This window comes from Phalaenopsis equestris, unplaced genomic scaffold, assembly GCF_001263595.1.
Source record: "Phalaenopsis equestris unplaced genomic scaffold, ASM126359v1 Scaffold000717, whole genome shotgun sequence".
NCBI classification, from domain to species: Eukaryota; Viridiplantae; Streptophyta; class Magnoliopsida; order Asparagales; family Orchidaceae; genus Phalaenopsis; species Phalaenopsis equestris.
In genome coordinates, this window is record NW_018165157.1 from 70,265 (window position 1) to 83,962 (window position 13,698).

At 36.4% G+C, this 13,698-nt stretch overlaps 1 protein-coding gene across 1 annotated transcript in view; it reads right to left on the reverse strand.

Annotated features, from left to right (window-relative positions):
- Nucleotides 1–13,698, reverse strand: part of LOC110030436 (protein BTR1) — a 60,051-nt gene that overhangs the window by 41,131 nt on the left and 5,222 nt on the right. Inside the window, exons 2-3 of the mRNA XM_020733149.1 lie at nucleotides 12,994–13,232; nucleotides 12,807–12,907 (exon numbers count right to left, since the gene is read on the reverse strand). Coding sequence (XP_020588808.1) covers nucleotides 12,807–12,907; nucleotides 12,994–13,232 — 340 coding nt within the window. The remainder of the gene's footprint in view (nucleotides 1–12,806; nucleotides 12,908–12,993; nucleotides 13,233–13,698) is intronic.

The window sequence follows — 13,698 nt, forward strand, 5'->3', positions numbered from 1 at the left end:
TCGGCCAATCTAACAAATCTGGAGCTGATGAACATTTGATAGTTGGTGAGAGCATGAATATCTCCAGTCACGTGATCAGAAGAACCTGAAACTATTATTCAAGGTCGATATCTCCCATTGTTAGCGAGAAAAGATGAGGAAATTATACCTTGATGTATTATTAAGCTGGTAGGCTTCTCAGTTATGCTCAAAGTTCCTTAAACAACTCCATTTGTTCCTAGTAAAAGAATTAGGTTCAGGTGACCCTTTTAATGTGGTGGCAGCATAGGCCTTGCGGTATCGGTCTTTCCTCCCTTGCCCCAGTTTCCAATTTGTAGATTTCCATGTAGTTTTCAGTACTTGCCCATTGTGTGACCTGGTTTCTTATAATGTTCACACCAGATATGATTCTTCTGTCTTTAACTCATTAGAAGAGTTGTGTGAATACAAAATAGAATTTTCAGTCCCACCTGACTCCACACTTCCATGTCATCATAAGCTTCTTCATGCTTTCTTCTCTCTAGACTTTTGTAAAAGCTTCTCTAGCGGTAGGGAGAGCCTTCATCCCCATGATTCTTCCTTTGCCTCATCCAAGTTCTTATTTAAACCCAATAAGAACTTGATCAGCCTCTTCTTCTCCACTGTTGTTTTATAAATTATGGCGTCTTGAGGACGCCTCCATATATATGCATCATACATAACTAATTGTAACCAGTAATTGAGTAGTGTGTTAAAGTATTGAGTAAAATTTAACTCTTTTTGTCAGAGCTCAGGCAGTTTTGTCTCAATATCAAACAATTATGTTGTGTTTTTTCTACTAGAATAAGTCTCACAAGCTACTTCCCAAATCTCAGGTGATGTCTTCTAAAGTAGCAATTTCTCTCCAAAGTCTATGATCATAGAATTGATTAACCAATGCATGACCATATGCTCATGAATTTTTTAGGAGTGATGGTCAGAATTAGTGAGCTCAGGAACTATGTCATCTACCGTAAGATGTTTCTCTCTTCCTTTTGCACAAATGTACATAAGCACGGATTGAGACCATTGAATAAAGTTATGGTTGTTGAGTTTATAATTTGTGATAAACGTAGAGAGTTTTGAGGTTGTTTGGACAGAATTACTGCCCTTTGAGTCACAATGAACCTCCGAGGTGGAGCCAGACATTTTCATTTCATAAGATCTATACTGCCATCAAACCAATGCAGGTTTCAAGGCTGGAAAACTGACTAGCTATTGCTTGTCGAAGGGACTTCCAACATAAGACAATAAGAGGAGAAGAAAAGATTCTTGCGATTGGGGGCCTGCACAATGGCAGAGTATGGTAAAAAGCAGGTGAAAAGCTGGTGAAGACAATACAATATGTAGGAACAGCCTGCACTAGCAAAAGAGAGCAACACACTGAGACGATTTGGTCCAATCACCAAACAAAGGCAATCAGGTGCGGTATCATTCGAACTCAGAGATGTAAGAACCCAATGGCAAATACGTTCAAACTTACAAAAGCCAACAACGTATCATAGATGTTCGAACCCAATGACAAATGTGCTCGAACTTAGACAAGGTGGCGGCATAAGAGTTTGAACCCAGAGATGCGGTGAAGGCACCAGCCGAATCGTTCAAATCATGAAACCAGAACAACAACAGAGACTAGGGATCAGGCTTTGATACCATGAAGGATATCGTGAAAGAAAATTCTCTGATTCCATAATCTTCAAATTATAACACTTCATTATATAGAGACTAAATCCTATAGCAAGCATAATTCTCACAATTATAACTTACTAAATCTATAACCAACACAGAAGGAAAAAACTACAAGAATAACAATAAAAAAAATAAATAGATAACTCTAAATAGGAAACACATAATTCCACAAATATTAGATTAGTCTAATAAAGAGCTTTAGAGATTGAGATACATTACAACCATCGTACTAAGGAGTACTGTATAATGTTTGATAGTCCTAAACAAATATAATTAGCATCTCGTTTAAAGATTGTCAAACACACCAACATGAAAATGATATATTTACAAATCAGAAAAAATTTCAAAACCTGAACATTTGTGTGTACCACAATTAAACTATTGAGAATTTGACAAACGTGAAAAATGCAAGTTGAAGTTTTGTTGTGAATTTCAACTTTTGGATGGAAATTCGACGAATGGAGGTACAAGGTGATGCGGGCATAAAGGAGCCGCAAGAGAGGCTTCCGCAATTTCTTCATCTGGACCGAACCGATCCAAACCTGGGAGAGCCGATTAGCTCTTCCATGAGAGATTAGCACCTCCTTTCTAAGAGGGATCCAATCCAAGTTCTCTAAGACTTCTATATGTGATTCCTATGTTTTAGATTTTTAGTTTTGGATTGTGTTCTGTTAGGACAGTTGTTCGCATCCCGATTTTTCCGCTCTAGGGCTATATCCAAAGGTGAGTTATGCTCCAGTTGTAGCTCATCCGAGGTGATGATCTCCTTCCAAGGAATCGAGTAGTGCTTCGACTGCAGCTATTTCCCGAAAGGGTATTTATCATCGAATTTTCCATCCTTCGCATCCTCCCTTCGCTGGTGTTGCTGCCTTCCTCGTTGTAGGAACGAATGGGTAACAATCCTACTTTCGTTTAGCAACTCCAACCAACCCCCACCACCTCCACCTACGCCATCCCTTTTAGCCACCTCTCACCTTGCTGTCACTCATTCCAACTGCACGTCTTTGTTGTCCAGCCATCCCTCTTTTGCTATCGCAACCCCAGAAAGCCTTTTATTTATTGTTCAGCAGTTCCACGCATTCCTCGTCGATGCCACCATCATTCTCGCTTGCTACCGCCACCCTGAATAGTTGCTCTTAGTTGCTTGCTAATGTTTCAATCCTCCAATCCACCCCTGCTTGCTGCCTTTCAATCGGCCAACCTCCACCTTTCCTCATCACAGTCCCCCACAACTTCCCCTTCCTCCTCCTACAAACATCCACCGTCTCGTTGCATTCCTCCTATCGTCCACTCACAACACTGACCTCCACCTTTGGATACATTTAACTGTGTTTGTTTGGTTGTTGTTGTAATTCTTTGTCAAGTATGTATAGTTATAATCACCTATTGCTCTGTTTTATTATTGTTGTTTGGGTTAGCTCTAGTATCATAAGGGTGATGATTTTTACATAGAAAAATGTCTCTTGATTTTAGCAAAGAAATTATAATTCACGAAAGAATTGAATGATATATTAGATGTACTAATAAATTTACAATCACAAAGTAATCATAAATCTAATTTTCTTGAGTTTGAAACTACACTAGAGTTCACTCTAAAATATGTTCATGAATATGGATTGACACTTAAATTAAGTAAAAATGGATATAAAAATCTAAAAGTAAATTTTAGCAAAGATAACATTTTTAATCTAAAGCTCATTTATAAATTAAACCTATATTTAAGATTTTAAGATTTTCTTCTTTTTTATTTTTTGCTTAGGATTATAATTAAAGTAATAGCCTGACAAAATTTTATACGTATTTTGATCATAAAACTAAATAAATTGTGTTTATTAAAATTCAATAATCAATTAAAGAATCTATTAACACAACTCATGGAGAAAAATAAAACAAAAGATCTTTATGTAGCAATCCAAAATCTACTTTATTTTTTATTCTTGGATTCTTGATTTAAAATTTGTAAGAAAATAAATATAAAGAAAATAAAGTAGCATGAACATATCAAAGGGCTCATGCATGATAATTATCATCAAGAAAAAGTGAAATTTAAATATTTATCAAATTTATTAAAACTAAAAGTGAATATTTTATCATGGCCAGAACTTTAGGAGTTGGATTAATTTTTATTAAAAAAAAAATTTCTGGCTAATATGATACAATATTTGTATGAGTTATTTGCCATCAAAAGACATTTCATGAAGCTTAACAAATATAAGTATCAAACATAGTGTATGCATTTCAAAGGGGGAGGAGCATTATAGGGGGTGGAGTTTCAAAAACATATCTTGGTGGTAATGAGATGGGAGGCATTTCCTCTGCATCAACTTTTTCAGCTTCTCCCACCCGGTAATCTTATTGTTGCATTCCATTTTTTCTGTCTTTGTAAGTTCTCCCACCACAGAGAAGCGCTCTTCTTCAGAGTGATGGTCGCTAATTTGACTAACTACCCTATGGCACAACTTTATGCTTGAAGATCCGCTCAACAGCTTATAACAAATCAATGAAATCATCAGGATCCATACCTCCTTCAAACTCTGATAGATCTACCTAGATGTTGAAGTTTTTATGTCCTCCAAATAATATATCCTCTCTGCGAGTCTCCCTTTAAGAGGGATTCGGATTTGCCTCTCTAGGCCTCCTCTGATTCTGGATTCTGAAACGTGTGACCTATCTTTTTCGTCGCTGAAATTATCCCTATGGAAGGGATTCAAGTCCTCATCTCTTTTTCCTCTTCGACTCTCCAAATCACGATCAAAGGTAACTTCTTCTTGTGTTAGTTCTTCAATCTCTATAAGACTTTGTTAAAAGCAACGGAGCTCCTGCCTTATCTCTTCCGGAGTAGCTCGGGCATGTATCTCCTTGATGGCATGGCTACGGAATAACAGATTTATTGGGACAACAAGTATGGAGGGTCATATGTGACCGACAGCAAGGGGAGAGGTGCTGCACAGCAAGTTAAATGCAGGAGATGGAGCGGCAGAGGCTTGGAAAGGGAATTAGGAGTGACCGGCTGCTATGGGGAATGAAGAGGAGGGCTGGATAGCCAAAAGAGAGGAAGATACACGCCATCTTGGAATAAGATATAGCTGGAGCACCACCACCTCGGATACAGCCCACAATGGAAAAAAACTCCACACAAGAATCTGAAATCAACACACAACAAAAACTCTCCGTAAACTCTGAAAACATCAAATAAAATAGACTTTTACATGAAGAAAAAAAGAAATAAATAAAGAAGGAAACTCCCACATAAAAGGAAGGGGTGGTGAGGCAAAAAATATTCAGAAATTAGTCATTAAAATACTTCCAAATGAAGAAGCAACATAAAAGGAAGGAAGAGAGGAGCGAGCGTCAGTCCAGCCCCATCAAACTTCAGTCCCCAAGTAGCTCAGCCTAGTTTTACCCTGGACTGGCCTCAATTGGGTCGGTCGATTTAGCAGTGGTAGTTCCCACTGCGGAAGACCCAATCTCTCGTCTCGCTCCATGTCCCGCTCCCACGCCATTCTCCAGGGGTTGAGGAAGTTTCGACTTCATTTGTCGAAGCTTCTGGCTCTCTTCAATCCAAGTAACATTTGGATCCCACTGTTGACTGTACTATTAATGCGATGGAGACGCCTGCCACCTTTGTGAGCACATGTCCATCTCGAACCGTTTTCCTAAGTCTGTGAATGATTTCTGTACTGTCGAATCTTCTCAAAATAACCCATGGAAGGTTCAATCGGACATGCAGTGAGGAGACCCTGAACTATCCAATCTTGTGATGGCGTTGGTGGTGTGATGTATATCGTGATCCCCTTAAATACTCTGTCATTTCTATCCTTTATCTGGAGAGGGTCTCTCAACCCTCTCTTCTAGTTCATCACTAACACTGGTCCCATTGACGTCGTTCTGTTGGTCAAGGCTACTGTGATCTCGGGCTTCGCCGAAAGGAGTAGAATGATGTGTTTTCCATCCTTGGGGAATGAATGTGTTCTTGAATCCAGTATGTTGAGTCCCTCGGTCAAACTGTCATGTTCGTCCCAACAGAAGGTGGCAGGCATCCATAGAGACCACGTTACACCACATCTGGTCCTATAGCTGGCCTCAGATCGAGAACTCTAACAGACATTTTCTGTCGATGTTAATTCAATTCTCCTTCTTCAGCTATGTAAGCATAGTTGGGAGTGACTCTGAGTCGTGAGTCTCGATTTTTCTACCATTTGAGTCGATGTCACGTTTATGCTGCTCACACCGTCGATGATAAGACTGTATACTTTTCTGTTCACTATAGAGCGGGTGTAGAAAATGTTGTGGCACAGTCACTGTGGATCCTTCATATCCTCAGTCTACAAAATTCGCCGAATCACAAGTGCTTCTCCCTCATACAGTGGAAGCTAATACACCTCACCCTATTCCTTAGCTTTCTCCTCATCGCTAATCTCTTCCACAGCACACTGGTCTGTGATGGTGATTATCCTACTAGTGGAACAGCTTGAGGCTATGTGGTCGTAGCCATACAAACGGTAACATTTCCTGGCCGCTAAGGTGCTGGAGGAGCTACATTTCTCCTGCTTCTTCCCGCTCTGATCAGGAGTGTCACTCCCTTTTCTGGGCTTGCTTGTGTCTCCTAGCGTACTTTGTCGATCGTTGTAACTGTAGGAGGATGTCTGCCTAAAGGTTGTTCCCTAAAGGTTGTTGCCTGAAGGATGATTGTTGTCAACTCTACTTGTATTGTCTTTCCAACTTCAAGGCTAGTGTCTGGACATCCCCTAACGTCTAGTACAGTTGTAGCTGCACCACGTTGCTAAAACTAGGCTTCAAGCCCCCAAGGTATTTGGTTGTTGTATTCTCCTCTGGCTCGACCAGATTACATCTCATCAGCAACTAATCAAACTACTATGTGAACTCCTCTACTGATAGATCCCTCTATTCCAGAGGATGGAGTTTCAAAAACATGTCTTGATGGTAATTAGGTGTGAGGTATTTCCTCTACATAGTCTTTTTTATCTTCTCTCACCTGATAATCTTATCGTTGTCTTCCTTTTTTCTCTGCCTATATAAGTTCACCCACCACAAAGAATCACTCTTCTTCAGCTTGATGGCCGCTAAGTTGACTTACTTATACTCTAGCAAATCTTTATACTCGAAGATCCGCTCAACGGCCTGTAATCAATCAATGAAATCCTCAGGATCCATATCTCCTTCGAACTATGACAGATCTACCTTGATGTTGAAGTCTCTGTCCTCCAAATGATATCTCCTCTATGTGAGTCTCCCTCAGAGGGGGATTCCATTATCCCTCTTTACACCTCCTCTGATATTGGATTATGAAATGTCATGACCAATCTTCTTCGTCACCAAAACTATCCCTATGGAAGGTATTTAGATCCTCATCTCTTTCTCCTCTTTGACTCTACAGATCTCAATCAAAGGTAATTTATTCTCGTGTTACTTCTTCAATCTCTGCAAGCTTTTGTTGAAGGCGATGAAGCTTCCGCCTTATCGCTTCCCAGGTAAGCTCAAGCATGTATCTCCTTGATCTTATGGCTAAAGATTAAGGAATAGAAAAGAAAAAATTGGTGGGGTTAGGGTTTGTGTTCTGGAAAGAACACTTGGTGGTAGGATAGGGACTCTCGGTTTATGGCGGATGCTAAGAAACTCTAGGATAGAACAAGGTTGGACTAGCTCTGATACCAAATAATGTCGGAACTAGTAAAGAAAATAGTAGAAGCACAAAAGCACACTTTTGTTAATAGAAAAATGGGTTTACAACACAGCACAATAAAAAATAATAACACCGACATACACAACACAAGCAACACCTCTAAGGTGTATTCCAAGGGTGGAGGCCCGCTATGTGGATTGGGATGATTGGCAATGGTGGTGGCAGCCAAGGAATGTTGATGGTAGCGAGCAGGAGGGGCAGAATTGTAGGGACAAGTATGAAGAGTCGTAGGTGACCGACGGCAGACGAATGGGCTGGAAGGAGCTAGACAATGAGGTAAATGCAGGAGATGGCGGTAGAGGCTGGGAAAGGGAGGAAGATACACACCACCTTGGAGTGGGATACATTCAAAGAACCACCACCTCCTTGGATACAGCCCACAAACAAAAAATAACTCCACACAGGAATATTAAATCAACACACAGCAAAAACTCTCCCTAAACTCTTAAAACAACAAAAAAATAGACTTACATGAAGAAGAAATGAAATAAAAAAGAAGAAAACAAACACACAAAAGAAAGGGGTGGGGAGTCAAGAAATAATCAGAAATTAGCCATTAAAATACTTCCAAATGAAAAAAAAAAGCGAAAAAGCAAGGAGAAGAAAGGCGGGCGGCAATCCCAACCCATCAAACTCCCGCCCCCAAGCCGCTTGGCATGGGTTTCTGGAGCAGCCTCAATTGGGCAGCAGTGGCAGTTCCCGCTGCGGAAGGCCCAGATTCTGTGTCTCAATCCAACATCTCGCTCTCGCTCTCGCGTCAATATCCTTACAACTTGAGGCCAGAGTTGACCGCTATAGCATGTGGAGAAAAAGCCTTGGTCTTTGTGGGAAATAAAACTACTTATTTTGCCATATTATGGAGGTATGTAAGTCAAGTTCCAAGAGCTGAATTAGACACTAAACTTTGTTGACTCTTTGTGCATAACTTGTGAATTTCTTGTGGCACCATTTTCAAGTTAAAATTGTCAACTTATCATCTAATTTTTGAATTATAAAGAAAATAATAAAACATGATTGGAATGAAGCATGAAAAAAAATCTCACTTTAATATTACTTTAATTCAATATTTTTTTGCTTGAATATAAATCTTTTTAGCCCTCACTTGGAGGAGACTTGCTTCTGACATAATCGTGATGCATAGAATTATTAGCAGGTAATATTTTGCCGTTTTTTTATTTCTCACATCTAATTTTTAGACGTACTTCGAATGCGTGATTAAGTTCTTCCAGATATGTTACAACTTAAAATATGCCATGAATTCAGGCTTCTAAATTTGTGTTATTTCTAAAAGATGATCATTGAATTATCATATGTCGGATTTTTTGTATTCTCCATTTTCATCTAAGCAATGAATGTTATCTAAATTTAGACGGGTAAACTATAAGATTAAATGTGCGTATGATTTTGTGCACCCATCATAAGTTTTCATCCCGAGGCTCAAGCAACTTACATAATATCATCCAAGTAAGAAATGACAGCAACATCATCTAGTATCTTGAATAGTGAACGTAATTTGAAAAAAAAAATAACAGTAAGTGATTTTCAACTATTGGATCTTAATATAATTTGGAAAGCACTTTCTAAGAAGAAATTTCCAAAAAAATGTCCACAACTTGGAAAAGAGACAAAAAATACTTATTTAAAAAATAGGGAAAAAAAGCATACTCAAAAGCAAGAGATTTTGAAGCAGAAGAAGATAAAGTAGTTGAGATGGAAACAAATGAATTTGAGGCAAAATTCAGCAGCAGAATATTTAAATTCATGATACTTACAGTCAAATAAGTTGGAAAAAAAAAAACTGTCTTTAGGTACAAGGAGAATTATTAGTAGAGTGAAAAAAATGTTTATTGCTTATACGAAGATGACATTTTCTAGGCTTATAACAACCTAGCCTGATTTTAATATGAAAAGAGCTTTCTGAAAGGAGCATGAAACGCAGAAAATCTACGGTGGTGATCTTTCAAAGAATTGGAAGTGTGGTTGGCACTAACATGCAAGTTAGAGGTATACTGAACCAGACAACAAGAACAGAACAATTTTTTTTGTTGCTGCTACTTGAATGGGTATAAGTTAGAGAAAAAGATCACATATGTTAGAGAAGGCAATACTCTATGGAGTGAGCAGTCACAAATTTCAACTTCAAACGATAAAGATAATTCATCGAAACCAGAAAATCTAACCAGCAATAATGAAGATAACGCAATCTAAAGGAGATTAAAAAGAAATAAAAAGATAAGTAACTGGAGACAAAATCAAAAAGAAATGACGATTTACATACATACCACTCAATTCTTATGTATTTACATGTCTAACACAAAAATTTCAATTTTCAAGTACATTCCACCTTCCCAATGCATGGAAAGGTGTATTTCACTTTTTAAAAGGTAAAATGATGACATTTTGTAATGTGGTATGAAAGATTTGAGTGGTATAAATGCAAAAACTTAATGTTCAGGTGCTAGATATGTAAATACATAAGAATTGGGTGGTATGAATGTAAATGCCCGTAAAAATTTTAGTTTGAGTTGGATGGCTTTCTATTCCTATTGACTAAGGCCAACAAAAAATGGATATTTAAAGAAGACCTTAATAGTGTTCGAAGGAATGGATTTCCAACAAAAGTATTTCTTAGCACATCTTATATAGATTTAGTATAAAAATTTAGATTTAGCATAAAACAATAAGCCTAGTGATTATGCTCTAGGGTCTCTATACGGAGTATTAGGATCGATGAAAGTGTTGGGTTTCTTGCTAGAATAAAAAGAATAGGGAAATAAGACAATAGATTAGGATTTGGACAAGGGAAGCGGGACAGCTGCTGTCTCAGAGAAAAGTCAGCAACGATGAGAGGTCGGCGATAGGCGGGCATTAGGTGGTTCCATCACCTACTATTGATCAAGATGCAAACTCATCATTTGAAGGAAAAGAAGGCTGTGACTCTTAAGAGCATTAAACCAAAAAAACAATTTCTAAATTGCATAAAATCAAGCCCAAAAAAGTGTCTAATAGGTTCTAAATCAACATACTTATACTAAGATAGAAATTAAACCTTAATTATAAATTAAAAACAAACAAATAGAGGCCCACAAGGCTAGTCTAAGCAATAGAAAAAATCTCCCGCCCATGGGCACATCCCACATGATTATCCCTGATTAGGAGGTGCTTTGCCTTCTTCTCTAGTAGCTTTTGGACCCTTATGATACAATGACAAGTCAAAATTGTTAAAAAAAACATAAATCTTGTGATCTCCTGACAAATCAATCTTATATGCATTGTCATTACTCTTCTTAAGATCATAAATTGACCAACTCTAAGCTTGAGCTTTCCAAAAAATAATAAAAATACAATTTAAACTACATCAATATAACAATCATTCTAAACAATCACAACATGGATGATAGTCCAAAGTTATCTTCAAATTAGATGGATAAAAGAAAATTCTTCGAAAGTTATTATATGCTTTATTCCAAAAAAGTTGAATTTCCTAAAACAAAATTAAATGGAGTTTATTCAAAAATTTTGTCAAAATGTCGCAAATCAAATAATATAAACTAAAAGAACAGTATTTATCATTAATTGATTATAGGGATCAATTGTATGGTAAATAAAAGAACTATAAATAATATGAAAATAACATTTTTGAATACTTTCTTAGCTATGAAATTTTGTAACCAAATAATATCTGCTGGACATTATTGTGTCATCAATATCTATTTAATTAAAGCATTAAGCAAAAAATTAAGTATAATTTAAGCTGCAAATTACCATAGATATGAAGGTATTGTAACCAAGAATTAAATTCCATTCATCAAGAAAAGACAAGAATTAATTTCTTAGCTATTAAATATTTCTTAAAACCATTTGGGCTATTAGTTATATTTTGTAACTATATATCAAAGCATAGAATACAAATTTTTTATATCAAACTTACACTGGATAATCTTCGTTCTTTGAACTGATTAACCACATTCCTAAAGCTTCATCATATGCACCTCCTGCTCTTTCATTATGCATAGTAAAGCTTCTCATAATTCTCAATTGCTATGGTCTAGGGTTCTCTTTCCCCTTTCCCTTCTCTCATAGCACAAATTGGTGCAAGCTGCTCGCCATGGGTTGTCTTTAGGCATCAGCATCTCATTTGCTCTCAGTACCTTTGGTATCGAAGTTGGCCCTCGCTATGTCATCTTTAATTTTAGTGTTGGCTAGAATTTTTATTTTATATCTCGCATTATTTGACATGCTCATTCTCTTTCTATTCACAAATAAAAGATGTTATGCCATACCATTTCTTTAAATACATTGGCACTCATCAATCCTAACCACCTCCTTCCTTATTGATTACTCCCGAGATTTTGGTTGAACCCCCTCTCAGCATATCATCATAAGACATTTTTTTAAATCAGATTATACCAAAGTTTTCTAATGATGCTCATACTATATCAACAACTTTCCCATACGCATGCTAAAATGGTCCACCCATTTGATTATTCTACAAAATCCCTTATCACATCTTTGGCTGCATTACTTCATATATTCTACATTACTCTCTGTGGTATCTTTGTTTCTTTTATTCTAAAATGGTCCACCCATTTGATATTGTGATAACTAGTCATTTTAGGCCTTCTATACATCCCATGTTGATAGAGTTGTTGCATGGGCCCCCACCCTCTAGGTATTTTTGGGCATAAATTCTTAGTACTTTTTGAGACACATCCTAGACTAAGGAATTCTAAATATCAAGTGCACGGCCTTCCATTAAAAAATAATACTCAACCTCCTCCGCCATCAAGTTTATTCTCAAACCTTGGTTCTAAGTTTAAAGTCCCTTCTATACATGATGGTTAATATTCCTCTAGTATTGGACACTGCATAATCTATTGATATTATCACTAAAAAAAATCCTTAAGTTCCTGATAGACTTCATAGCCACCCAATTTGCAAACACAACAATAATAAGATATCTTAGGAGATTTCTAATTCAGATCGGATTATTTAAAGTATTGATTCTCAAATTGTTAAGATATTTCATATTTTTTATACCAAAAGCGACAATAAAAATAAAAAAAATCTATCAACGATCACCTCTATTTAGTAAACTTAAAGTAAGATGATCCAAATATATAATTTTGTAATTTTTATGATAACTAGAATATTGTATCTTTGATCTTTTGTTATCTCTTTTCATGCTACTGTAACTTTCCTTTCTATAACAATTCTTCATAATTATTTTATTTGTACTCCTCATTATCCGATTAACATATTTTGTTCAAAAAGACCTGAATGTTAAGAAACAATTACATACCACAACATTACTTAAATAGTTTTTAAAAGTATATATATAAGAAACAAGATAATATTGGTGATGGTAAAATAAAATAACACTAACTCTAAAGATTGATTGAGTGAAGAATTATACTTTATGGTAGATCCACCTTTTCCAATAATGGCACCACATGAACTATTTGGAACAATAAGTCTCACTTTCATCCTAGTATCAGCCTCATGATTTTCTTCATCCTATATAGATAAGCAAACAAACATCAATGCAAGATCGAGTAAAATCATAAGCAAGATTGAGTAAAATCATAATAAGGATACACAACCTCATTCAACAATTTCTCAAGAATTAACTCCATCGCCTTAAAAATTTCATTAAATCCTCCCGAAAGCATGATAATCCTATCAGGCGTTCCAGGAAAGAATTCATGGTTTCTTGATAACTGAATGCGAGCCCCAGATTGTGACTGAAAATCAGTAATGGTTGATCCTCCCTTTCCAATGATTGAACCAGCTGAAGTATTTGACACAAGGAATCTTATGTGTGTGGTTTTCTCCTTATCATCTGATGAGATGAAAAATAGTAATTCAATGAACATAGTATGAAATCAAAACAAAGCGAACTAGTCTATTGAGTGCATGCAACGACCTAAAAACAAATGCAGTTTGGCTTGACAATACAGCACCCTTTTAAACTTTTATAAACGCTAAAGAAAAGGAATGTATTCACACTTGAATGAAAATCCCCAATAAACAAAATTTTTACCACACAAAAAATTTGGCTATTGTAAAATTTCGACTGATAATTATGTATAATCCAAATATTTTGAGTAAACTTATAAAAAAAATATATATGAATCCTTAACTGAAGTTTTGATCTATTTATAAATCTAATTTAGTTTGCTAAAATGTAATCCATATACATCCCAAGATTATTAACATTCAAATTACTATAATTCAACAGCCAAACAAACTATAAAATTAGATAATTTTGCATCATTAGACATAAATGATTTAGACTTATACAACAA